The sequence below is a fragment of the Muntiacus reevesi genome, chromosome 2 (genome assembly GCF_963930625.1).
Source record: "Muntiacus reevesi chromosome 2, mMunRee1.1, whole genome shotgun sequence".
NCBI lineage: Eukaryota > Metazoa > Chordata > Mammalia > Artiodactyla > Cervidae > Muntiacus > Muntiacus reevesi.
Window position 1 is genome coordinate 212,578,912 of NC_089250.1, and position 25,258 is coordinate 212,604,169.

The 25,258-nt window shown below is 58.3% G+C and overlaps 3 protein-coding genes across 6 annotated transcripts in view; all 3 read left to right on the forward strand.

Moving 5' to 3' along the window:
* DTX2 (deltex E3 ubiquitin ligase 2) overlaps positions 1–2,275 on the forward strand; it is a 33,752-nt gene extending 31,477 nt beyond the window's left edge. For both annotated transcript variants that reach the window (XM_065924863.1, XM_065924864.1), the window contains 2 exons: positions 639–728; positions 1,668–2,275. In XM_065924863.1, the coding sequence (XP_065780935.1) occupies positions 639–728; positions 1,668–1,895 (318 nt within the window). In that variant the 3' untranslated portion in view covers positions 1,896–2,275. The remainder of the gene's footprint in view (positions 1–638; positions 729–1,667) is intronic.
* A 2,534-nt stretch (positions 2,276–4,809) lies between these two features.
* UPK3B (uroplakin 3B) lies at positions 4,810–12,611 on the forward strand. Of its 3 annotated transcripts, XM_065924866.1 has the most exons (7): positions 4,954–5,350; positions 5,514–5,663; positions 5,919–6,156; positions 7,249–7,328; positions 8,116–8,245; positions 8,695–8,897; positions 9,027–10,140. In XM_065924866.1, the coding sequence occupies exons 1-6, from the start codon at positions 5,269–5,271 to the stop codon at positions 8,852–8,854; spliced, it is 840 nt and encodes a 279-aa protein (XP_065780938.1). In that variant the 5' UTR covers positions 4,954–5,268; the 3' UTR covers positions 8,855–8,897; positions 9,027–10,140. The 3 variants fall into 3 exon arrangements, with proteins under 3 accessions (XP_065780939.1, XP_065780938.1, XP_065780937.1); XM_065924867.1 differs by lacking the exon at positions 4,954–5,350 and adding an exon at positions 4,810–4,891 and having other exon boundaries at positions 8,695–10,140; XM_065924865.1 differs by having other exon boundaries at positions 8,695–12,611.
* Positions 11,143–24,586, forward strand: LOC136160778 (uroplakin-3b-like protein 1). Its single transcript, XM_065924868.1, has 9 exons — positions 11,143–11,275; positions 12,618–12,783; positions 16,873–16,948; positions 18,037–20,420; positions 22,048–22,200; positions 22,312–22,531; positions 23,066–23,142; positions 23,392–23,512; positions 24,344–24,586. Exons 4-9 carry the CDS (start codon positions 20,339–20,341, stop codon positions 24,450–24,452), a joined length of 762 nt encoding a protein of 253 aa, XP_065780940.1. The 5' UTR covers positions 11,143–11,275; positions 12,618–12,783; positions 16,873–16,948; positions 18,037–20,338; the 3' UTR covers positions 24,453–24,586.
* The last annotated feature ends 672 nt before the right edge of the window (positions 24,587–25,258 follow it).

Genomic DNA, 25,258 nt, shown 5'->3' on the forward strand with positions numbered 1-25,258 from the left:
CGGATGTCCCTTGGTTTTGTCCAATTATGTGCTTTCCCCTGGTTGTCCTCCAAAGTGACATTGCGCCCAAAGTGAAACTGGGAAAATCAGAAACATCTAGACAGCAGTAGAGCCACAAAGCAGGCGGGGAATTTGGAGTTGTACGTGGTGTGTCACCACGGGCTGAGGGCAGAGCAGGGGCCGTGCGTGCTCCAGCCCCCGCCCTCTGTCTCGCCTGCTGCCGAGGTCTCGGGGGCCCTGCTCCGGAGGGAGCCGTGGAGGCGCTGTGCGCCCCAGTGATGGTGAAGCAGGCCCTGCCATCCAGTTCAGAGAGCCCTGTGCCCAGAGGGTTGCCAGCGAAGTAGGAGTTTCTGGCCTGACCTCTGACAGGTCCGGTTTCCTCAGGGACGTGGAGGCTGTTAGGGTGTGTGGCGCCCCTCAGAGCAGCGTGGGTTCAGGCACGGCAGGCACGGGCAGGCTGTGTGCATGGTGGGTCTTTAGAGAGAGAGAGGAGACAGCAGTTGATCCGGTCACTTCGGTCACTTCGTGCAGGAAGAGCCCCGCCTGGAAGGTGACGGGGTGAGGTTGGGGGGAGGGGCCCTGTCCCTGCAGCCCGCGAGCCCCTTGGCTCCCACTCTCCATCTATGTTCCTCCTGCAGGGCCCTGAGCACCCCAACCCTGGAAAGCCCTTCACTGCCAGAGGGTTTCCCCGCCAGTGCTACCTTCCCGACAACGCCCAGGGCCGCAAGGTAAAGGCCCGCTGCCACCCGGGAAGCAGCCTCCATCCTCCTCCCCACAGCTGGCAAGTCCCTGAGTGGCGGGCTCGGTGCCGGCCCTGCCTCTGCCCGCCTTACTGCGACAGGAGGGGGATGAAGCCTGTGAGCTGGTAGGGTGTGGGCTGCCCCTTCCTGGAGACCTGCCGCAGGTTAGGCATCCGGGTATGGGGCATCCAGGCAGAGACGACCTGACCACAGGTGCTCTTCAGGGAGGACAGGGGTCTTCCTGTGGCCTAGTGTGATGGGATGGGGCGGAACCGGGCCGCTTCACCCTGGGTGATGGGGGTGGCCTGTGGAGCCGCCTCTGCACTGAGCCCTGACTTGGGCCTTCCCAGCTCAGAGAAGGGGCTTCCCAGGTGCCTCAGCGGCAGAGAATCTGCCTGCTAATGCAGGAGACATGGGTTCAACCCTTGGATCAGGAAATTCTAGAGAAGGAAGTAGCGCCCTTTTCCAATATTCTTGCTTGGAAATCTCATGGACAGAGGAGCCTGGGGGGCTACTGTCTGTGGGTTCACAAAGAGTCGGACACGACCAAACAGCTGTGAGAAGGCTGGGGAAGAGCATTCCAGGCAGACAGAACAGCCAGGATGGTGGCTTTGGGGTGGGGACAGCCCCAAGGGTATGAAGAGGCTGAGGGAGGTGAGGGGGGTGTCAGGAGTGTCTGCCCTCCAGGCCAGCCCCTGCAGCCAGGGTTTGTTCTGAGCACTCCTTCACTGCCTTCTCCTTGCCCCCTTCCCCGCCACTCCTCCCCCTCATCATCCCGTTCCCTCCCCCCTCCTCACCCCCTCCCCCTCCTCACCTCCTCCCCCCTCCCCTCCCCACCCCTCCTCACCCCCTCCCTCCCCTCCCCCTCCTCATCCCCTCCCCCCACCATGCCCTCCCCTCCCCCGTCTATCCCCTCTCCTCCCGCAGGTCCTGGAGCTGCTGAAGGTGGCCTGGAAGAGGCGCCTTATCTTCACAGTAGGGACGTCCAGCACCACCGGGGAGACGGACACGGTGGTGTGGAACGAGATCCACCACAAGACCGAGATGGACCGCAACGTGACAGGCCACGGCTACCCCGACCCCAACTACCTGCAGAACGTGCTGGCCGAGCTGGCCGCGCAGGGGGTGACCGAGGACTGCCTGGAGCAGCAATGACCCGCGGCCTGCCCGGCCCAGCTTCGCCCACCACGACGGCAGGCAGGATGGTGCCTTTCCTCAGAGGCTGGGATGTTTGTCAGGGACGCCAGCAGGCTCCCCATGCCTGCCTGTCCCCTTCTCTGTGCCCGCCGGGCCTGGGTCTCTGTGGGAACCGGGTGAGCCTGGGAGTCATATGTGTGGGGGCTTCAGATGCCGCTACCTCAGCGTGTGGGCCCCTCCGTCCTCGGCGGGCTGCGTGGGGCCCTCAGTGTCCGGGGTGAGGAGAGGCTGCCTACTGTGTGTGCCGCCGGGGCGAGCCTGGGTCTGGGTCAGCTTCTTATACCTCAGATGTTCTGTTTGCAATAAATGCCCTAAAGCCAAAGACTGTGGGCCCCATGGGTTTGCCATTGGAGAGGCTGCGTGTGTGCACGTGTGTGTATGAAGGTCGGATGTGTGAAGGCCAGCCCACACATGTCTTGCTGCATCAGAGAAGGAATGGACCTGATAGGCTTCCCGTCCAACCCTTTTGTTTCTCCCTAAATGAGACTCAGGCTGTGGGGAGGCCAGGAGCTGGGTGCTGACCCGAGCGGCTCCCCTGGCCCCACCCCATTTCTCCGTGCAGTGAACCTTCAGCAGTTCTGCCAGGGTGCACCCCCACCCCCAGCTCCTCCCATTTCCTTCCCTGGGGGTTCTGACTTTCTAAGCGGGTTCTGACTTTCTAAGTGCTGCTCCTATGGGGGCAGGTACCACTGTGTCCACTTTACAGATGAGGAAACGGAGCCAGGTCTTGTTTGACCCCGCCCTGAAGGTTTCCATTCTTCCCAGTCTTCTTAGAAATAGGATCCAATATTCCTAGACTTCCTGAGGGCGAGGGGGCTTGGGGGTGGGGATGTGTGCTTGTGGCCTTCACAAGCCCTTTTCTCTCTAAGAAAGAAACTTAAATTCTGTTTTATGATTTGTTGTTACAAAGATCAGTGTATGTTAGAGCATTTACTTTCACTTAGAAGTTCCTTTTTTCCCCTTCTGATTGTGAAAAGAAACTAGGGCAGCTTTGTGAGCCCCTGGCATCGTGCCCCCTGCCCTGTGGAGAAGTTGGTCTGGGGAGGGCCAGGAGGCCCCGATGGAGAAGCTGGACCCCAACTCTGTTAGGTTCCACAGTGAGACTCGCCCAAGTGCTCCCAGGGCAGAGGAGTTGTGTGGGTACCTGAGTGTCCCCCCTCACCCTCGGCTCCCACCCTCACAGCGCAGTGAGAGAACGGGACCAAAATGTTTGCACATCTTATGTCTGATGAGAGTCTTGTATCCACAGTATATCAAGAAGTGTCACAACTCAACAGTAAAAAAGAATCTTCAATTTTAAAAAAACGGGCAAAGGACTTGAACACACATTTCTCTGAAAAAGCTATACAGATGGCTGACAAGCAATGTCATTAGGGAAATGCAAATCAAAACCACAAAGTGATACTGCTTCAGACCCATTAGGGTGGTTATTATAAAAAATATATAGGAAATAAATATTGGTGAGGATGTGGAGAGATTGGAACCCTTGTCCACTGCTTGTGGGAATGTAAAAATGCAGCTGCTTTGGAAAGCTGGTGACCAGTGCCACAAAAAGCAGTTACCATATGACTCAGCAGTTAAACTGCTAGATAAATATCCGAGAACTGGGAACACGGCCAGGGTAGTGTTCATCATAGCCAAGAAGTGGGGACGACCCGAATAGCCATCAGCCGATGAATGGATGAACAGAATACGATCTGCTCATGCAATGGGATGCTATCCAGTCAGGAAAAAGAATGAAACAGTAACATACAGCATGGATGAGCCTTAACATTATATCAAGTGAAAGAAGCCAGGCAGAAAGTGACACATTGTGTGATTCCCTTTATATGAAATATCCAAAAAAGGCAAATCCATTGAGACAAAAAGTACATCAGTGGTTGTCAGGGGGGAAGGGGAATGGGAAGTGACTGTTTTAATGGGTACAGTGTTTCTTTCTGAGGTGATAAAGTTCTAGAATCTGGAGATTTATGGCAATGAAGTTTAAAAGGAAGTCTACAGGGCTTATGTTATATGGAAAGCATAAGCTTTTCTGATAGATTGAGCAACACCTGCCTACCGCTCCCTTCTTCCTAGCTTGAGTGAGAATATGATGCCTGGAGCCACAGCAGCCATCTTGCTGCAATGAGAAAAAACACCAAGAGAGGGAGTTCCCTGGTTGTCTAATGGTTAGGACTCTGTGCTTTTACTGCCCTGGCCGGGGTTCAGTCCCTGGTTGGGAACGGGAATCCTGCAAGCTGTAAGGTATGGCAAAAAAAAAAAAAAGAAAGGTCAAGAGAATCTGAGAGACATGGACCCTAATGTCATTTGACGAAACCCATACCAGCAGCCATCCTTCTCCAGAATCCCCGTAAATAAAAAACCCTTCTTGTTTAAAACAAAAACAACCTCCCCAAAAAACAACCCCACCAAAACAAAACTCCCTAAACTGTACATTTTAAAGGGACATCTTAGGTTATGTGAATTATATCTTAATTTAAAAAATACATATAGGGAATTATCTGGAGAAGGACATGGCAACCCACTCCAGTGTTCTTGCCCAGAGAATTCCGTGGACAGAGGAGCCTGGTGGGTTGTGGTCCATGGAGTCGCAAAGAGTTGGAACACGACTGAGCGACTAACCCACTGTAGGGAATTCCCTGGTGGTCCAGTGGTTAGGGCTTGGCACTTTCACTGCCTGCGTTCAATCCCTAGTCAGGGAACTAAAATTCCTCAAGCTGAGTAGTGTGGCCAAAAAAATTAATGAAAAATTTTAAAAGAATTTAAAAAAGAAAAAACATATTAGTGAGAACCCAAAGGAGTGATGTAAGCAGGCTCCTTGCCAGCTCTAGGATCAAAGGAACTAAGGGAGGATGTGGCCTTGTGAAGGGAGGGCAGGACCACTGGGCTCTGAGGAGCTAGAGCTGCCCCCTTCCTTCCCGGGGTGGGGATGGAAGGCCAGAGGGAGGCTCCTGGTACGCAGGGTGCAGGAATCTCTGGCATGTGGCCCTCCTCCCCACTCCTCCCCAAGGCTGGAGGTCTGGGTGGGACCCAAACTCAGACACGGGCCTCTGGGGTGACCTGGCCGGCATCCCGAGGGTCCAGGGGCCTCTCTCAGCCCCGGCCTGCCCCTGCCCAGAGCCCCGCCCAGCCCCCTCCCCGGGGTGGGCTGGGAGGCGGAGTGGGGGTGCTTCTACATTTTCAGGTCTTTCCAGCCCTTGGCCAGCAGGGCAGCCTGACTAACCAGCTCCTCCAGGCCCGCAGTGTGTGGGGAGGGGCGCGGCCCGAGGCGGCCAAACCGGCCCCAGGCTGTGGGTGTGGAAGCAGGCCGGTGGGCGCTCTACAGGCCGTCATGGGGCTCCCCGCCAGGCAGCCTTGCCCCTGGCTGCTGCTCTTGGTGGTGCTGGGCTGGCCCCAGCCCTGCCTCAGCCTGGGTAAGTGGGGGTCCCAGGAGGGGTGCACCCTGCCAGACCCTAGGGGCTGGGGCACCTGCTGGAGTGATTAGACCTGGAAGCACCCCCCCACCACCACCAACCGAGAGAGGCAGCCCCAGGGGCAGTGGACCCTGGACCCTCACGCCTGTCTCCACGGCCCCAGAGCTCATCCCCTACACGCCGCGGATAACTGCCTGGGACCTGGAAGGGAAGGTCACGGCCACCACGTTCTCCCTGGAGCAGCCGCGCTGTGTGCTGGACGGGCACTCCCGTGCCGCCGACACTGTCTGGCTGGTGGTGGCCTTCAGCAACGGTAGGTCCCGGTGCAGGTCTGGGGCCTGGGGTGACGGGTGGGTCTGAGGACAGCTCCAGGGCCCTGGGAGCCCCTCTCAACTGGGTGTGAATGGGGAGTTCGGGCTTTATCCTGCGGGGGATCTGAGAGGTGACGTCTGGTTTGTGTCTGGAGGGGCGCTCTGGGCTCTGAGGCATGGAGGGCGCGGGGATATGGAGTTGACGGCCTGTCTCCTACTGCGCTCCGGCCCCAGCTGTCTGTGCCTCCCTCCTGCAGCCTCTAGGGTCTTCCAGAACCCCCAGACACTGGATGAGATCCCAACCTCCCCACGGCTGCTGACCGACGGCCACTACATGACGCTGCCCCTGACCATGGACCAGCTGCCCTGTGAAGACCCTGCGGGCGGCAGCGGGCGCGCCCCCGTGCTTAGGGTGGGCAATGACGCCGGCTGCCTTGCTGACCTCCATCAGCCTCGCTACTGCAACGCCCCGCTCCCGGGCCCCGGACCTTACAGGTGAGTTGCCTGACCTGAAACCTGGAAGGGAGCTGTACTGGGAGAGGGCGGGTAGGGGTGGGGTTCTGGGACCAGGGCTGCCCCCCAGCCCCCGCCCCCGCCCCCGCCCCAGTCTCCGCCCAGGCCTCTGCCCTGGCCCCGCCCCTTCCTGGCTGCAGGCCGAGCAAGCCCCTCCCCTTCTCCAGCCTTGATTTCTTCCTCTGTGTGGCCTCCACGAAGAGGTGGGCATCACAGAGCCGGTGGGGGATGGGAAGGGATCTGCAGTCCCCAGCATGGGTGGGGGGAGGGGAATGCTGCAGACCGCCCCTCCCACAAGTGGGTCTGGCAGGAAAGTCAGCCTGGGGCTGAGGGTGGAATCGGGGTGGGAGAGCAGGGGTCCAGGGAGCGAGGGGACAAGGCCAGACATCCTCAGGGTGACCGAGTGCGGCTGGGGGAACCGGCAGGGGCCACAGGGACGGTGGGGCTGGGTGTAGCCGCCTTCCATGCCCGCACCCCTCACCCTCTCACCCAGTGGCCACTCCCGCCCGTCCTAGCAGCTGCCGGAGCCGGCTCCCGTCAATGCCAGGTGCAAGCCTGCCTGGATCCCAGAGCTCCCCACCCCGAACACAGATAAAACTCGAGTTCTGTGCGGTGCCCTCGGAGCTCAGCCTGCCTGCTCCCCTGATCCTGGTCTCTGAGCACGCCCTGAGCACACCTCTCCCTCCTGGCCTTTGCCTGGGGTGCCTGCCCCTATCGGGGGGCCTTCCAAGGCCTCACAGACTCCACACAGCCAGCAGTTCTCCTCCGGAGAACAGGGGCTGAGGCCTCACGCACCCTTGTGAGCCACCCTGAGGCCCCCTGTATGCGGCATTTAGTCACGGGGACCCCTGAACCAGAGAGAGTGTCTGAAGAGCGGCTGTTCAGACGGTTGAGGGCTGGTGGCAGAGATTGCTATGGCCAGAGGCCTCGGGGTACTTAGCACAGGGTCCCCCCTCCCCTGAACATGAAAGACCCACAGCCTGGCCGTCAAGAGCTGTCTGGGGCCTGGCCGACGCAGGGGCCTTGCCCAGAGCAGTCGAGGTGCGGAGCCTCACCCTTGGTCCTCTTCCCCAGGGTGAAGTTCCTGCTGATGAGCTCCAGAGGCTCACCCCAGGCCGAGACGAGGTGGTCTGACCCCATCACTCTCCACCAAGGTAGCATGGAGGGTTGGGCGCTCCGACTGCAGTGTGCCGGGTGGACCGGCCAACATCGGTACCCTGGTCGTGCTCATCCGGCCCCTCCCCCAGCTGCCATGGGACAGGGGCCCCCGAGTCAGAGTCCAAGTCCAGGCCACCCCCTAAATAGAACCTCCCGCTAGAGGGTGGGGTACTGGGTCAGCCCCATGGGCAGAGACACTGGTTCTGTCCACCCCAAAATATTTGCCAACCCTCGGGTGCCCTAGGCTGTAGCCCCACCATGGACAGAAATAGTCTGCCCCTCTTTCAGGGAGCCAACCCCGTGCCGGGTGGAGGAGAGGGGCTAGGGCAAGAAGGAGGTTGGGCCGTCGTCCTGGGAAGCCTGCTCTCAGCAGAGCGCCAAGGACCAGCGGTTCAGCAGACCAAGAAAACTGCATGTCAAAGGCTGAGTGTCCCATGAGGGGGTGCCTGGGAGACAGGCTGAAGAGGCTGGGGTTGGGGTGGGGGGCACCCTGTCACGTGAAGGCCTTGGATGCCAGGCTCCAGGGGGCAGGGCAGCACCCGGTCAGTCCTGAGCTCTGCTGCCGCCCTGCCTGCCGCAGGTGGTGGGAACAGTCCCGTAGGTGAGACCAAGGCAGAGGCTGGCATGATGGGTGGTCCGGGCTGGCAGAGCACAAGTGTCCCAGTGGCGAGGGATGGATGATCGGGCTCAGGAGGCTGGCTGGGGACGGGAGGCAGTCAGCATGGTGGGGAGGTGACTGCCCTGGGGTCCAAGGGCAGCCTCTGAAAGCCTCTGTGTGTGCAGGGAAGTCCCCGGGCTCCATCAACACGTGGCCGGGGCGGCGGAGTGGAGACATGATCGTCATCACCTCCATCCTGTCTTCTCTGGCCGGCCTCCTGCTCCTGGCCTTCCTGGCAGCCTCCAGCGTGCGCTTGTGAGTGGCGATCCCAAACGGCCCCTCGCCCACCCAGAGCCCCTGCTCCCTCTCTGGCCCAGCACCTTCTGGAAGCCCTTCGGGAGCCCTGTGGTTTTGAGTTGGGTGCTGCCCCTTCCAGCGATGTGCAGGGGATTTCCGCCCTGAGTGTCTCTCATCTAGGAGCTCAAGGAGGTGGTCCAGCAGGTCCTCTGATGACAGATTCATAGACAGGGGCACCTCGCTCTGCCTGGGCCCTTCTCCCTGACCGTCTTTCTCTCCAGTGAGCCCTTGGTTGTTTCAATGAACTGATACCCATGGAGCCAGGGTGGCCACCTGGAGGAGGCAGGCCTCCAGCTGGCCCTCCCAGGGAGGAAAGGGACATCAGAGACTGCAGGAGGAGGGCTGTGGGAGCTCAGCAGCCCGCTCCACCCGGCAGGGACACAGCCCGTCTCCCTGTCCCTGTCCAGCTCCAGCCTGTGGTGGCCGGAGGAGGCCCCGGAGCATCTGCGGATCGGCTCCTTCATGGGGAAGCGCTACATGACCCACCACATCCCACCCAGCGAGGCGGCCACCCTGCCGGTGGGCTGTGAGCCCAGCCTGGAACACTTCCCCAGCCTCAGCCCCTAGCTCAGCCCACCTGGCTGGGGCTGGGGGAGTGGGGGCCTGCGGGGTGAGTGCACATGTATGTGGGTGTGTGTGTCTGTGTGTGTGTGTGTGTCCCACATTGCACCTCCAGCCCTGCCTGAAATCCCACTGCTAGCAACCCTGCCTTGGGCTTTCTCATTTCCTCCACCTCCAGGCTACTGGGAGAAGGCTGTGGTCAGGCCGGGCATCCAGCCCCCAATGCCATCTGCCTCAAGCGAGGCTGGAGGTCATGTGGATACACTGCCTGAAAGGAGGCTTCCAGGCCCCAGGAGGAGGCCTTCAGTGGTGCTGGGCTGGGCTGAGCCCATCATGGGGTACATGAGGCCTCCGTCTGTCCCTCTGTCCTATCCACCGGCGGCCGGGGCTGCAGTGAGGCCTTCAGAGGTGCCTCCATCGTCCCTGGACCTGGACCACCTTTCTGAGGGTGGCCCTCACTGACTGAAAGGTCAGACAGTATAGATCGCTGTGACGATCCGCCTACCACTTCTAACCTCCTTGCACATGCAGATAGCACACACACTCATGCACTCACTCCCATTCTACAAGCATTTATTGAGCGCCTGCTGCATGCCACACACACAATGTTAGACATGGGCCCCCATGCAGGGCCCACTGCTGTTCTTGGGGCACTCACTCACTGCTCTGGGCCTCAGATGACCACGTGTCCTGATGCAACCTGTTACTCTTGGGGGGGGCTATCACCCCCTCGGACTGTCACTCACCCTCGGGCTGACACTCCTGAGACGATCTTCCCCCGATGGACTCTCCGGTCCCCATCACCCAGGAGGAGTTACTTTATCCAGCGTCCATCCGCTAGCAGGGCCGGTGATTCCCACCGTGGACACAAGGGGGCGCCATGGCGCCGCGGCTGCCGAGTCCCGCGCGTGCGCACGTCTGTGCACAGCTGAGCGTCCCGCCGCTGGACCCGACGTCTCACAGCGGCCGCCACGCAGCTGGGTCTCTGGAGGTCACGGCTCCAGTTTCCACCTCAGCCAAGCCAGAGGATGAGCAGTCACACTGTCGTTTGAGGATCAACGGTGTGTCGTCCAACTGCACAGTTGTCATCGTTTTCTGGATGGAAAAACAGGCTCAGTGGTTTGCCCACGATCCACTGTCCCCGCACCCCGTGTCCCCCGCCCGCTCCCAGGCCCTTCTAAGCCTGGCCGCGGCTCCCAGCATACAGGCCGCCCCGAGGAGGGCGCCAAGCAGGGAACTCTACCCCCGCTCCCCTGACTTTGGAGATGAATAAATGCAGTCTGGCTCCTCCATCCCAGTGGTGCCCGAGCTGGATCTGGAAGAGAAGCGGTTACAGGCGTTGCCCAACCTGGCTCCGCCCTGTGCAGCCTGCCCCCGGCACCAGCTCGGGCTCTGCCCTGAGCCTGTCCTCTTGATTGCTAACCCTAATTATGCATCAGGATGCCCCCATCTCCTGATGGCCCCAGGGAAACCCACCCCCAATGAAGTCAGGAGACCCACCACTATCGCAGGTGGATTTAGCAGTACTCCTTCCCAGGTAAACGCTTCAGGGGAGTTTGCTTTCAAAACCCATGCACCCCTGGTCCCCATGGTCTCTCTCCCGCCCTGCCTGCATCCTCATCAGCCACAAGACCTGCTCTTGGTGCAGTTGGGAGCTCAGGCCCTTGTGTCCTGGGTGACACCTGGCCGTGAGAACCAGCCCCATCAGACTGCCACTTTTGGAATTCTGCTGCCATAGAGCCCAGGATCCTCTTGGATTCTTGGAATTGTTGTTTAGTTGTTCAGTTGTGTCTGACTCTTTGCAACTCCATGGAGCCCTCCAGGCTCCTCCGCCCCTGGGATTCTCCAGGCAAGAACACTGGAGTGGATTGCCATTTCCCTCTCCAGGGGATCTTCCCGACCCGGGGACTGAATCCGTGTCCTGCTTTGGCAGCCGATTCTTCGCCTCCAAGCCATCTGAGAGGCTCATCCTTAGAATTGGAGGAGGGTTAAAAGTTGGACCTGCGCCATGCCAGCTATCACCAGTGGGGCCCAGCTCCCGCTGTCCCTCCCAGGCCTGGCCCCAATGCCAGACAACAAGGCTCTTAAGACCCAGGATGCCTGGCTTGGGGCCTGCCCAGGAAGGAAGTGATAGTGAGAAAGAGGGATCCACTGGTGTTTGCTGAGTGAAAAGATGAACAAACCTGCCCAAAGATGGAGGATCAGCCAAGAGCAGGAATTGCCCCTGGCTCTTGCGTGTCCCGGGGTCCTTTGGTGGCTGGTTAGCGCCAGAATCTTGGCGGATTCAGAGTCCTGTGATGTCCCATGCATCCCTGGGGCTGCCACTCACTTCCAAGCAGCGTCTCCGAGCCCCTTGAGGAGCTGCTCTCATCGAGGCCACTTGGGGCTTGACCGTGGAGACGAGCTCTAAACAGACATTGCAACGTGGTGAGTGAAGACTGGACAGGGGAGGCAACTGACCCCACCTGACGGTCAAGGGGACTAACTAGGGTGAGACGCGTCTCAGGAGGCAAATGGAAGTCAAGACAGAGGAAAGGAGGAGGGAAGGAGAAAGAGTGGAACAAGGGGAGATCAGATGTAAAGTCATGCCTTGCGGTGGCACAGGTGGTTCCTGGGGCCATGGCAGCAGGGCCGGGGGGCCGGGACCCCGTAAGAGGGAGGGTGACCTGGTCTTCCAGGCATATGGAATCAGCCCTGAGCCAGGGCAGACGAAGCAGGTTGGAGAGGAAGAGGTGGACTCTAGAAATATCTGGGAGGTGATTGGAGGAATCCGGCACTTCTTAGACATGGGAGACAAGCCATAGGGAGAGGCTGTGCTTGGGTATCTTTCCTTCATTAAAAAAAAAAAAATTATTTATCTGGCTGTGTCAGGCCTTAGCTGTGGCTTCGTTGCCCCACAGCACGTGGAATCTTACTTAGTTCCTCAACCAGGGTTCAAACACATGTCCCCTGCATTAGAAGGCAGATTCTTTTTTTTAAAATCTTCCTTTTTTAATTTTTAAATTATGAAAATATAGTAACACATTTACAGCAGGCATGGAAAATACATAACAAAGTTACATATAGTTCCACTTAATTACAGTTGTTTTAGGTAGATAAAGTAAGATATTTAGTTGGAATGTCAATATCAAACTCTCAGAAGTTAATAGAATGAAAGTACAAAGAAGCAGAAGCATATCGCAGACCTGAGAAGCACTGTGAACCAATTCAACATAATCAAAGTTTATACAAGAAGGCAGATTCTTAACCACTGGACCACCAGGGAAGTCCCTCCTGTGCCCAGGTTTCTGATCTGGGGATGGGTATAAATGCAAAATGGGGCCCCTTATGTTCTGAAAATGGACCTGTCACCCCAGCCTTAGAGCCGATCCCCAGAAAAAGGGGGTTCTGGGAACGTCATTGTAGGTGAGTGAATCCACAAGAACACTAACAAATCATTAGTATTTTACAAAAATGGAAGCCAGCCCTGGTCAGCAGAAGGCCACCCAGTGAGCCTACTGGGCTGTGGGCGTGCTGCCCCAGAGCAGGCATGCCCGGGGATCACGGAGTCCACAGGGAGTTGGGGCGGCGGGCCCGGTCATCACCAGCCCAGGCACCGTCACGCTAGGCCCTGGGGAGCTGTGCTGGGGCCTTCTGCCTCAGAGTCACGCTCGAGAGGGTCACCAGCTAGACCGCGAGGGCCAGCTCGTGACAGCCTGGAGCAGGGCGCCTGGTGAGAACCGCATTGTGGAGAATCTCTTTATTAAATGATGTTTTCCATTTTCTCCAGGGCTGTACTTGGGGAAGTACCTCCAAATCCATTGGCCCATCACATAATGGCTCAGTGGTTAAAAACAAGTTCATTGTGAAGAAGGAAAAAACAGCAGTGATTGTGGGGACGATGACTCACAGATGACTCACTGGGCCAAAAATCAAAGGCAGCAGAATGACAGCAGGTAGAAACCGGCCAGCACCCCTCCCTCCCTCTCACCCTTGGGGTTCACTTTATTCCTCTCACTTCTGAAGCATCCGTTTCTCTCCATCTGGGAGTTCCCAGAACTCCCTGCAGCCCCCCGGGCCCACCACCCCGGTTTCTTGATGGGGTGTCAGCAGCTGCCCCTTTGCTGGTCTCTCCACGTCTGCATCCGTGCTCCCCAGCCCTGTTTTCCTCCCGGCATCCAGAGGAACTCGATGATACACTTAATGGTGTCACACCTTTGCTCCCCCGTCAGAGGTTTCCTCCCTGTGAGAGCAGGTCTTTTCATTCGCGAGGTCCCAGGGTCCATCCCTTGCTCCCTGAATTTATACCTCTGTTAGCCCCTCCTCCCATCCTGCCACGGGGCCTTTGCACTTGCTTTGCCCTCGATGGAGACCACGCCTCTACTCCAGGCCCCTTCCTCTAGATCGCTTCTCAGCTCCATTCACGCTTCCTCAGGGAAGCCCTTCCTGACCCCTCAGCTCTCCTAGAGCCGTGTTCTTTTCCTCCTCCACATCTTTTCTTTCCATTTTGTAATCAGACATTTAAAACGGTGAGCTTTTGTGTCTCCTCCGCTAAACCCTCAACTCCGGAATGGCAGGGACCACATGTGCTTTGCTCACCAGGGCGCCCCCTAGAGCTAGCACAGTGCCCGGCTCCCAGTAGGTATGTACTACATATTTTGTTGCCTGAATGTTTTATCAAAGACAAATAGCCCTTCACACCGGCCAGAATGGGCTGGCCAGGGCACCCGCTTCTTTGTCTGGTGTGGGTGCCCCGGCTGCCTGGCACGTCCCAGCCTCTGGGTGCTGCAGGGGGAGGTGCAGATGCAGGCTCTGCCCCCCCAACTATGGGGGGCTTCCTGAGTGGGGGTGAGGGGGCCGAGTTCGAGCAGAGCCATTTGGGTAGTGCTGGCTGGTGGGGGGCACGTAGCAGTAGGAAAGCCGTGTCCCGGACGTGAGAAGGGCGTTGCAGGAGGCAGTCAGAACAGCAACCGTCTGTCACGCCCGGGAAGGTTGCCAGGCCCCAGGCACTGGGGGAACACGAGGAGCTCCTGTTTGCTTCACTTGTGTCTGACTTTTTGTGACCCCATGGACTGTAGCCTGCCAGGCTCCCCTGCCAGGCTCCTCTGTCCATGGGAGTTCTCCAGGCAAGAATGCTGGAGTCGGTTACCATGCCCACCTCCAGGGGATCTTCCCGACCCAGGGATCGAACCCATGTCTCCAGCGGCTCCTGCATTGCAGGCAGATCCTTTACCACTGAGCCACCGGGGAAGCCCGTTCCTGTTTGGCTTTGCGCTCACGGAAATGAAAGCATTTCCCTTCATGTTGGAGCGCCTTGGAGCCTTGTTGGGGTTTGTGACTCTCTGCCTCCTAGGAAGGGCCCGAGGGCTGGTATCCCAGCCTAAGGGCCAGTTCATTGGTGCCTCTGCAGGATGGCGACTCAAGCACTTTCTGCGGAGCGCTGCTCCCCCCCGCACCCCGCCCCGCCGTCCTTAGGAGGAAGCTGGAAGGCAGGGAGGGCACGTCCAGCTCTGGGCCTGCCCAGCCCGCTGCCTCCTGGGTTCCCTGGGGCCCCTCCCGTCCTGCCCACAGCAGCAGCTGCCAGGGCCCTGGTGGAGGGCAGGGCGGGCACCACCTTTTCGGGATGGGCCAGCGTGAAACAGGAGCAGATGGACAGAGCCACACCCCGCTGCTCACTCTGCAGCCCGGTCACCCCACCCACCCCACCCGTCCCCTCGGAAGGGGGGAGGGGCAGCTACTGGGCAGGACAACAGGTCCAGGGACCCAGCCCAGAGGCCCTCCAGGCCACGCAGAGGGAGGGTCAGGTCCAGTCCCACTCACGGTGGGGGCCGGGGAGCGGACCACTACAGATGGAACCGTGTTCCTCCAAATTCCTACGTTGAAGCCTCAGCGTGTGGCTGTTTAGTTAGTTCCCTCGACTGGCATGGAACCTGTGCCCCTGCAGTGAAAGTGCCCAGTCCTAACCGCTGGGCCTCCAGGGGGCTTCCAGAGTGTGGCCGTATTTGGAAAGAGGGTCTTTAAAGAGATAATGAAGTTAAGAGGTAATTAAGTCCTTGAGGTGGGGACGTGACCCCCATCGGACTGGTGCCCTTATAAGAAGAGATTAGGATGCAGAGACACTGGGGTGCAGCAGGGGACAGACCAGGTGAGGAGGCAGGAAGGGGATGAGCCAAGGAGAGAGATCCAGAAGACTCCAGTCCTGCCCATGTGATCTTGGCCTTCCGGCCTCCAGAACCAGGAGAATGTAAAGGTCTGCTGTTAAGCTACCTGGTCTGGGGCGTTCTGCCCTGGCGGCTGGAGCAGACTGATCCACCCACCCTCACAGTGTTGGGGACGTGAGCCAGGCAGGGGGCCGTGGTGAGAGCTGCAGGAACAGCGTGTGCAGAGGCTAGGAGGCAGGAAGGGCCGGGCTCACGCTGGCCCCTTGACCCAGCTTTCCTGGCCTCCTCCTCTCCTCCCCAGGGCCTGCTGCAGCCGTGTCCTGGCCCTCTCTCCACCGACCACCGCTGCTCCCAGCCTGGACCTCTAGGGACAGGAGCCCAGGGGTCACCCTTGATTCCTCCTCCTCTGGGTGAGCCCCGCAGGCAGCCCTGCCCCTCTCTGCTGGCCTCAGTCTCCCCTCCCCCATCAGATGAGTGACCATATCTAAGCTCCTTCAGCACAGACACTCCAGTCCCCACCTCCCCCAAACCCCACTCTCTGTGGGGTGATGCAGGCTGAAGTTATCCCCAGGAAGAATGCGTTGCCCTTGACAACCATTGTTCTCCCCGACTTGGACCTCTCCCCTCTGAGGGACAGAGAGGAATGCCCCATTAGTCATCCTGGCCTCTCCCTCCAAGTCCTCGGCCCCCCTTGCTCCGCTCCCCAGTGGAGGTGGCCCAAGGCCTCCACGCATTGTTTCATGGAAGCGTCAGGCTCAGCTTCGCCCTCCAGTCCCTGTGCCTTGTTCGAGCCCTGAATCTAGGCAGCCAGGGGGGTGGGAGAGCCCTCGGGGCAGGGGGTGGGAGGGTGCTGGGGGCTGGGGCTGGGGAATGGGCTGAGAGTGGGCTCTGGTCATCAGACATCTCTGGGAGCCCCACCTTGTCCCATGAGTCACCCCAAAGGTACATGGCCAGGTCCTTGGGAACAGACTATTCCCCAGGGCTAGGTGTGTCCTACCTCCCCCACCAGCCCTCCCTGGCTCCCCCAGGCATTCTGGTCCCCGTCCCCTTCACACCGGCTCACCTGCAGCAGCCCCAGTTTGAATGCAGGGCCAAGGGGACTCCTCAGGCCCTGTGGGTCTGGGAAGGAGGACTGGGCCTGGGGGACAGATGGAGCTGGCTGGTGCCCCGGAGTGGGCTGTGGGGAGGATCGCCCCTACATATGGGAACTTGACCTGGATCAAGTGAAAAGGGGCATTGAGGGTTGCCCACATCTGTGACTTGTGATTAAAAATAACATTTTAGGGACTTCCCTGGTGGTTCAGGGGTTAAGAATCCGCCTTGCAATGCAGGAGTCGTGGGTTTGATCCCTGGTTGGAAAACTGAAGTCCTACAGGCTGTGAAGCAGCTAAGCCCGTACACTGCAACTAAAGCCCGTGTGTCTCAACTACTGAGCCCACGAGCCGCAGCTAGAGAGTCTCTGGGATGCAATGGAAGATCCCGCTTGATTCAGTGAAGACGTGATACAGCTAAACAGATAAAATTTTTTGAAAATAGCATTTCAAATCAGTAGAAATAGGACTGATTTTTCAGTATTTTTTTTCAATATTTGTGATTTTTTTTTTTGAGGTTTCATTACATAGGCATGATTGGTTAAACCATTGGCAGTTGATGATTAATCTAACCTCCAGCCCCTCTCCCCTCTCCAGAGGTCGGGGGATGAAGCTGCAAATTCTAGTCCTCTAATCACGTGGCTGGTTCCCTTGGCAACCAGCCCCCATCCTGTGATTAGCTAGGGGCTTTCCAAAATCATAGCAACGTAAACTCAGGTGTGTTTGAAAGGGGCTTGTTATAGAAAAACAAACATACACCCATTTCACCTTTATCACTCCGGTGCTCTTTCAGGGAACCAAGGATGCTGCTTTATGAGCTGCGTGCTGGGGACCACAGACCACCTTAATACACATCACTGCAGCCACAGGTAATGGATGCAAAGACACATACCAAACTGAGGACAGTTAATGCCTTGGGGAGCGCAGAAATAGGATAGAGAAGGGCCGGAAGAGATTAGAAAAAAAAAAGCAAGACCTTGTGCAGAGCAGTAATGCGGGGGCCACAGACTGAGAGAGATGCATGGTCCTTTGCTCCTATGGCCCCTGGGTTAAACAGATGAAAAGGGGGCCGGTTTCCAACCTCACCACTGCCTGTCCACAGGGCCGAGAAGGCTCCTCTCCCTGCGGGGGCCCGGCCTTCTCATCTGTGTGATGAGATTAATAATCAGGCCTGCTTGCCTGCCTGCTTCTGGGATCTGGGAAGATGAGTGGATGGGCAAGAATGTACTTTCAAACGGTTGAAGCCGGCTCCTCCCGTGTTATGATGGCCGCTTTCAGCGGCCTTTCAGAAGAGTAAAAAAAGAGGAAAAAAGTAAATCTATATACTTTTATTACTGCACATTATATTAAAATATATTACATGTAAGTGTAATATATACAGTATAAAAGTATATATTTATACATACTTTTTGTAAGTATACATATATATGTAAGTATAAGTTTTATATACATATAGGTATATATTATATATACATATAGGTACATATTGATGTATAGAGAGTGACTTAGTGTATATATATATATATATATATATATATACTGTGCTTAGTCACTTTAGTCGTGTCCGACTCTTTGCAACCCCATGGACTGCAACCCCAAGCCCACCAGGCTCCTCTATCTATGGGGATTCTCCAGGCAAGAATACTGGAGTGGGTTGCCAGTTCCTCCTCCAGCGGATCTTCCCAACCCAGGGATCGAACCCGAATCTCCTGCACCTCCTGCATTGCAGGCAGATTCTTTACCACTGAGCAACCAGGGAAGCATATATGTGTATACTATACACACATATATACTATACTCTCCCATAGTGTATACACACACACACACACACACATACACACACACACACACGGGAGAGGCTTGAGAGCAAGTATAGCAAAACGTTAACAATTGTTGAATCTGGGTGGGGACTGTATGTAAGGGCATTCTTTGTTCTGTATACTTCCAACTTTCCTAGGTGTGACCTGTTCTGTAATAACAGGCTGGTGAGATAAAGAAGCTTTTCCGGGGCTGGGTCTGCCCGGGACTTGCAGGCTGGGCCCCCTCTGGACCGGCTTGTGTCCCCCTCTCTTCTGCCTCCGGGCCCAGCAGCACTGGTCATGTCCTCTGAGAGGCCCACACCCCTGCTTCAAAGTACGTGCATGACCTCCGTGTCCCACGGCTAAACATCAGCCACAGGATGACCTGCATCTGAAGCCCATCCGCGTAACCGGCAACACGCTGAAGTGGCTGCTTTGTGGAGGCCCCCCCTGTGCCAGAGCCAGGAGCCCACCCCCTCCACCGCGCCATCCTGTGGGGAGGGAGGGGTGGTTCCTGCCTCCAGGAGCTTCCAGCGGGAGGAGGGCCAGGTCCAGAGATGCACTTGATGTAACAATACATTTTATTGCAACGGTTATATAATAAGATGGAGGTACATGTCAGGTACTGTGGAGGGCATTAAGAAGAGGCACCAAGGGCAATCAGGGGAGTTTCTGGTGATGCCAGACCCTGGGGTAGGTAGGGCCGAAGGACAAGAGCTCTCTGGGTATGCAAGGCAGCGAGGGCCGTCCAGGAAGAGCCTGGCCTGAGCCAAGACACAGAGGCGAGAGGCCTTGGGAGAGGGTGTCTCAGCACCTTTTGGTTGAGACTCCCCATGAACACCTGGACTCCCCCAACCTTGTCTGCCTCCTCTCCCCCTTTAAATATTTTTTAAAATATTTATTCATTAGCATTCGGGATCTTTACTTGCCGCATATGGTACCTAGCTCCTGGACCAGAGATCAAACCCAGGCCCTTCCCTGCATTGGGAGCACAGAGTCCTAGCCACTGGACCACCTGGGAAATTCTGTTCCCTGAGTTTTCCACTCTGGTTTTGGCCCCCAGTTCCCCGGGAGCTGGGCTTCCCTAGTGGCTGAGATGGTAAAGAATCTGCCTGCTAATGCAGCAGACCCAGGTTCGATCCCTGGGTCAGGAAGATTCCCTGGAGGAGGAAATGGTAACTCACTCAGGTGTTCTTACCTGGAGAATCCCACGGACAGAGGAGCCTGAAGGGCTACAGTTCATGGGGTCGCAAAGAGTCAGACATGACTGAGCAACTAACACTCCCTTGAGGCCGAGTCAATCACTGGTGAAATACAGTAATGTTCAATCCTGCAAAGTCTAGAACCATTTACTAGCAAGTCCAAGTAAACAGCTGGTCGAAAAAAGTCTACCAGGTAATATACTGTGGGTAGGAATAGTTCCCTTTTTTGAAGTTCACTGCAATAAACAATTTGCACACTCTAAGTATTTTGGGAAAGAAAGATAGTTCAGGTGAGCTGGCAATCAAAGAGATTATATATTTGATTATATAGAGATATAAATCAAATGCTTTACAATGACTAAAGAATATAATTAATTGTTTTTTAAAATTCAAGTGTCCCCCAAAGGAGTTTGAGTTTTAAGAGGGTGTCTCTGGTCAGGTGTGGAGCTGGACCGAGGGGGGTGCCCGTGCTTGGAGCAGAGAACCCCATGAGGGGCTGCTCCTCCAGTCCAGGTGAGAAGTGATTGGTACATGCTCCGCCCACTGGCCCTGGGCCCCAGCCTAGAACCTTCTGTCTGGAGGAGGGATTGTCCTGCTCTAGCAGTGGCCAGGGATGGAGGAAGGAGAGAGAAGGTCACCTGGATAAGGAGTGGAGGGGGGGTGATGTGGGGGAGCCCCCTCCCGGGGCCAGGCAGCAGGGGTGCAGCAGGGAGTGCCCTAAGGGCCCCCAGGCTTGCCTTGGGGGTGATCCTCCAATTCTGGGGTCTGCCCCGGCTGGCTGGGTGATCTCAGACAAACCCCCCTCCCCTTTCTGTGCCTCGTCCAGGACTTGAGGATTACTCCCTTCCATACAGGGTGGCCATGGGGAGCCCTGTGTGCCAGGTTGGAGGACTGTTTGGACGAGGAGATGCCACGGGGCCTGGCAGGACTGCCCCTGGGGCCGCCTGGACCCCAGGGCTGCCGCCCCCTCCCGGGGCCCCTTGCTGTCTAGGCCCTCCTGGAGTGGGGGTGGGGAGTCCGGGCTGGTCTGGCAGCACAGCAGCTAATTATTCTGTTCAGACCCCTCCCTGGCGATGCCAACAGATTCAGCCCCTAAACCCGTCGGACCAGTTGTCTGGGAGAAGGGGGCGCCTGGGAGGGGCAGCAGGAGGTGCCAGAAGCAGCTGCCCCATCCCAGCACAGGGAGCGGAGCCTCTGGGGCTCTGGATGCTGCGGACAGACCTTCGGACGGACAGACGGTTGGACGCTTGTTCTGGCCATGGGGCTTGGCAGGGGACAGTCTCCGCTGCTGATGGCACTGTTGTTGCTGCTGACCTGCCTCCAGACAGGGATGAGCCTGGGTGAGTGAGGGTCGGGGCAGGGCAGGGGTGGGATGGGGAGGGGGTGGTGCCCACCCCGCTTCAAGCTTCCGGAGGACAGAGCCCACCTCCCCCAGCTGCCTCCTGAGTCTGAGTTCTGAGTCCTGAGTCCTGAGTCTGGGGCTGGGTCCCAGGTGGGTCAAGGGAGACAGTCCACCAGAAGAGATCACACGGCAGACACCTGTCCCCCCGCCCCCCAAGACAGGGGAGCAAGGAACACTTCCTCCCTCTCTTTGGGCTTCTCATCCCTGTGTCTCCTGAGTCCAGCTGTCACCGAGTGGCTTCCCTCCTTCCCCTCCTCCCTGTCCCCAGGAAAGCTTTAAAGAAGACTTCAGGGGACTTGCCTGATGGTCCAGTGGTTAAGACTCTGTGTTTCCACTGCAGAGGGTGTAGTTTGACCCCTGGTTGGGGAACTAAGATCCTGCATAGCGTGGCAAAAAAAAAAATTTTTTTTTAATTAAAAAAAAATTAAAAGAAGTCTTTAAGGATAACACTCCAAAAGGAAGCTCTGCAAGGGAGCGACCGGCATTGTTCACTGTCAGGCTCTTAAACTGGAAGAACTTAGAGACTCAGCCCCTGACCCCCATTTCTGCCGCTATGTGCCTTTCCCCAAGCACGAACATTAAGTACCTGCTGTATGCAGAGTGCCCTGGGCCTCAGTGTTAGAGCCGGGAGCTCTGAGAGGGGAAGGTTCTAGCCCTGAACCTTTGGGGCTGAACTGAGTGTAATAGAAATGAATCATATTGAACTGAACTGAACCAAAAGAGGAAGAGCGTTCTGGAAACTTCCCTAAAGCCAATCTTACCCTTCTGCAGCTCAGGGGGAGTTCTGGTCACAGGGGGCCCGGAGAGGAATTAGGGGTTCTGAGCTCTCTGAGCAGAGCCTGAAGGGTGGACAGGGCTGTTGGGGGCTGAGAAGGGGCCAAGTTCCCAAGGGGAGGGAGTCTTGAGGGGAGAGGGAGTCTTGAGCAGGGCGGGAGGTGCAGAGCTCTAGGTGAGGAGGAGAGGTCACCCTGCGCTCTGAGCCAGGACCCGTCCCCACGTCTGGGTCTGGGGTCTTCCTGTGTCACCACCCCCCCTCAACAAGCCATTCACTCCTCCCATCAAACAAACCACCCTGGACCATGTGGGTGGAGCTGGGGAGACTGGAGAGGTGGGTAAACTGAGGCCTGGAGACTGTCAGAGCTCAAGGTCACTGAGCTCTGCCAGAGTCCAGCCTAGGGTTCAGGCTTGGGCTCAGGCTCCCCCATATCTGAGTCTCACTCCAGCAAGACCTAAGATGCCTTTCCCAGAACTAACTATGCAGCTGGGGGAGGGGCCTCCTGAGCCTCCCCTGCCCTGCGCTTCACTGATACCCCGGTGACCCAAGGGGGCAAGGCCTCCCCCGGGCCTCCCATGGTGCCCACCCCTAGTAGGTTCCCAAGGCAGGGGCCAGGGTCTGGAAACAGAGTTGCCAAGAAGCCCTCCTGATTATTGCCTGATTAGAACTCCCAGGAAAAGCCCTAACTCCCCCCTCAGACTGGGGCTTCCAAGACCATGAGCCCCCAGACTAGGCTGTGGAGAGTTGGTCATCGTGTTGAGCCTCTTTTCTCTGCCCCCACCCGGCCCAGAGCGCATCAGCTACGTGCCCCAGCTCTCGAGCGCCACCCTGGGAGGGAGGCTCACCCAGTCCACCTTCACACTAGAGCAGCCGCGGGGCCAGTTCAGCCACCCCAGCATCTCTGACTCTGACGCCATCTGGCTGGTGGTGGCCCATAGCAACGGTGGGTGCTGCCGGGGCCTTGCTTTTCCCTCTGTGAAATGGGCAGGCGGGCCTGGGGGGAGCAGGGGGTAGGTGGCTGCCCCCACTGTCTGACCTTCACTGCCACCCTCAGCCACCCAGAAGTTCACGGCCCCACAGAAGGTGGAGGACACCCCGGTCCCTGCTGACTTCCCCCAGGGGGGCTACTACCTCACGCTGAGGGCCAGTCGGGCTCTCTACCCGGGCGGCCAGCCCAGCAACCAGCTCCGGGTCCTTCGTGTTGGCAATGATACCCGCTGCTCCCCGAGGACAAGAGGCTGCAACCGCCCGCTGCCGGGCCCCGGCCCCTACCGGTGAGCAGCCGGGCCGGGGCAGGGGTGGACGGCTCCTGCTTGTGTCCAGACCTGAGCCCAGGTGCCTGGGAGCCTGGCTTCAGTTCTGCCAATGGCAGGAGGGGACCAGGGAGGCTGCGGTGAATTGTCCCGTCTTCTTGAGCAGAGACCCCCCACACACACACTTGAGCCCCCACCCCGTGGGCCACCTGGACCACATGGGCGGGGTCTCCCCATCCAGGCCTCTGGGCCCCATCTCATCTCATTCAGGACTTGATTCACTGATGTTCTGTGCTGGGGGACCTAGCCCACTCCACACAGTCCCAAGTGAGGACAGAGGGTCCCAGAAAGGGCAGGCCATGCACCCAAGGCTACACAGCGGGGACAGTCACAACTGGGATCAGAGCCCCTTCTGGCGGACTCTAAGGCTGTGCTTTTAGCTCCAGGCTGTTCCCCCCAGGTCCTGGGGATCAGGGAGACAGACTGACAGGCACCAGGGTGGGAGGGTTTCAAGTCCCGGGGACTCCCCCGCTCAATGCTGGATCTCCTGTTCAGAGTGAAGTTCCTGGTGATGAGTGACAGGGGACCCATGGCTGAGACAGAGTGGTCCAGTGAGACCCGCCTGCAGCAAGGTATGCGGCCAGGTGTGGAGGCCCAACACGAGGCCTGGGGGCTCTTGTGGACTTGGGGTGGGCTGGGAGGAATGGGCCGGCCCCTAGTCCGTCAGAGCCCCTCTTCCAGCCTGTGCTCCCGCCCCATCCTTTCCCGGCTGGGCTGGGAGACTGTTGGTCTGGGGGCTGTTTCGGGTCCCCCTTCTCAGGTCGGGTCTCTTTCCACCCTTCCTGCCCTACCCGCCTGCGGCCCCCGCCTTGCGCCCTCAGCCGAGGTGCTCCAGGCTGCCCCAGGGCCCCAGACCGCGGGCACTGTGGTCATCATTGCCATCCTGTCCGTCCTGCTGGCCATCCTCCTGGCTGCCCTCCTCACCCTGCTCGTCTTCACCTGGTACGTGGACAGGGTCGAGACTCCCCTGGGAGGGTGGGGTCCCTGACCTGGGCCGCCTCTTCCCTTCCCCTTGATCCAGGCCTCCAACCCTGCTCCACATTGCTAGCTATGCTGGAGAGGTTTTCCCTGAAGCCCAAACGGGGTAACAGTTATTGATCAAAGGATCCCCAGTGTTCTAGAGCCGGTGCGCGCATTGACCCCTGCCTCCCTCCTCCCTCTGCCTGCCTGACACCCGCTGATGGGTGGGGCCGGTGGGTGGGGCCACATTTTCTGAGCGGACACCATCTTCCCCTTGGTGGCAAGAGCTAGAATTGCACGTGGGGGCCCAGAGCAGACGGTCAGGGTGGATGGAAGTGAATTGTTTTTCCTCTAAACGCTGAGCTTTGACTTGAGCGCTCAAGGCTTCACTCAGAACTCAGATGCTGGGGCCTGGTGGAGAGGGCCTCCTCCTCTGGAGGAGAGGGACATCTGATCCCTAAAGAGAATTTGGAGAGGAACGGGAGGGAAGCAGGTGGGGAGGGTCTGGGGGCCGAAGAGTTGCCACCAAGGCCTGGGCCTTGATTCAAGGCTGAGCTGTATCCTGAAGGCCAGAGAGAGCCAGTGGCCGGTTTTGATCAGGGGAAACGCAGATGCTGTTGTGGAGGCATCCTGGGTGTGGGGAATGGAGGAGACCATGGGGGTGGGGTTGTGACAAAGAGCAGGAAGACAGAGCTGCGTTTTCTGAGATTTAGGGGCACAGCGCTCCAGGCTCTAAGCCATGGCCATCAGCTTCCAATCGGGCTGTCCGTTCACCATCCTCTCCCTCTCTCCTCTCCCCTCCATGCCCCCCAGGTACGACACCTGCGGGAGCACGCCCATCTCCGGCCCAGGGGAGCTGGTGTTCGTGAGAAAATATGATACCCACCACGTGTCCAGGCCTTCAGCCATGGGGGGCTCCTGAGGGCCTCCAGGGAGCCCCTGGTGCAGGCTGGGGGCCCTCCTGCTGCTTCAGAGCCCAAGGAGAGAGTGTTTCCAACTAAGGGGCGGGGTATCCTTAGCCCAAAGCTTGGGCCTGTCCCTATCAGGAATAAATGTCCCCAGCAACCCCCTGAGTGTCTGGGTCGTGGTACACCTCGGTGGTCTCCCTGGGTGCCTCTCCCAGCCCCTCTCAGGAGGACATAGCATCAGGGGGGAGCCCAGGGGTCCTAGGCCAGCCGAGCCATCCGGGCAGTGAGGATGCATCCTCTGACCCCGTTAGGTCTCATGAGGCTCATCTGCCCTATTGGGGGCCTCCTCTCTGTGGCCTTTCCTCCTGGCTGGAGGACTTGGAGCTTCTAGGCTTCACCCCCACTCCTGTGCTCGTTCCTTGGAGATGCCTGGGTTCAGACTGGGGCCCCAAACCCGATGCAGGGCGCCGAGCGTCTGTCGTCATCCACTCCACTCCGGGCCGAGATGACCCAGGTGGAGCTCTGTCCTCACGTCTCCCGGTGCTGTGGGGGGCAGCGGAGGGCAGCCAGCCAGCACGAGAGGTGGAGGGAACGCAGAGGAGAGGGCTTCCTGGAGAAGGGGCCGCACTGTGCCAGGTGGCCCCAAGAAAGGGACCCAGGCGGGAGCAGCCGAGCGTACAAAGGCCTGGAAGCCACAGTGACTGCTGGGTGGGCAGGGTGGGCACAGCTGGAGGGTGCGGTGAGGGACAGCGAGGAGGCCAGGAGACGCCCCTTGCTACGTGGAGGACCTCACCCTCTGGGGCGCCGGCAGGGGAGAGGG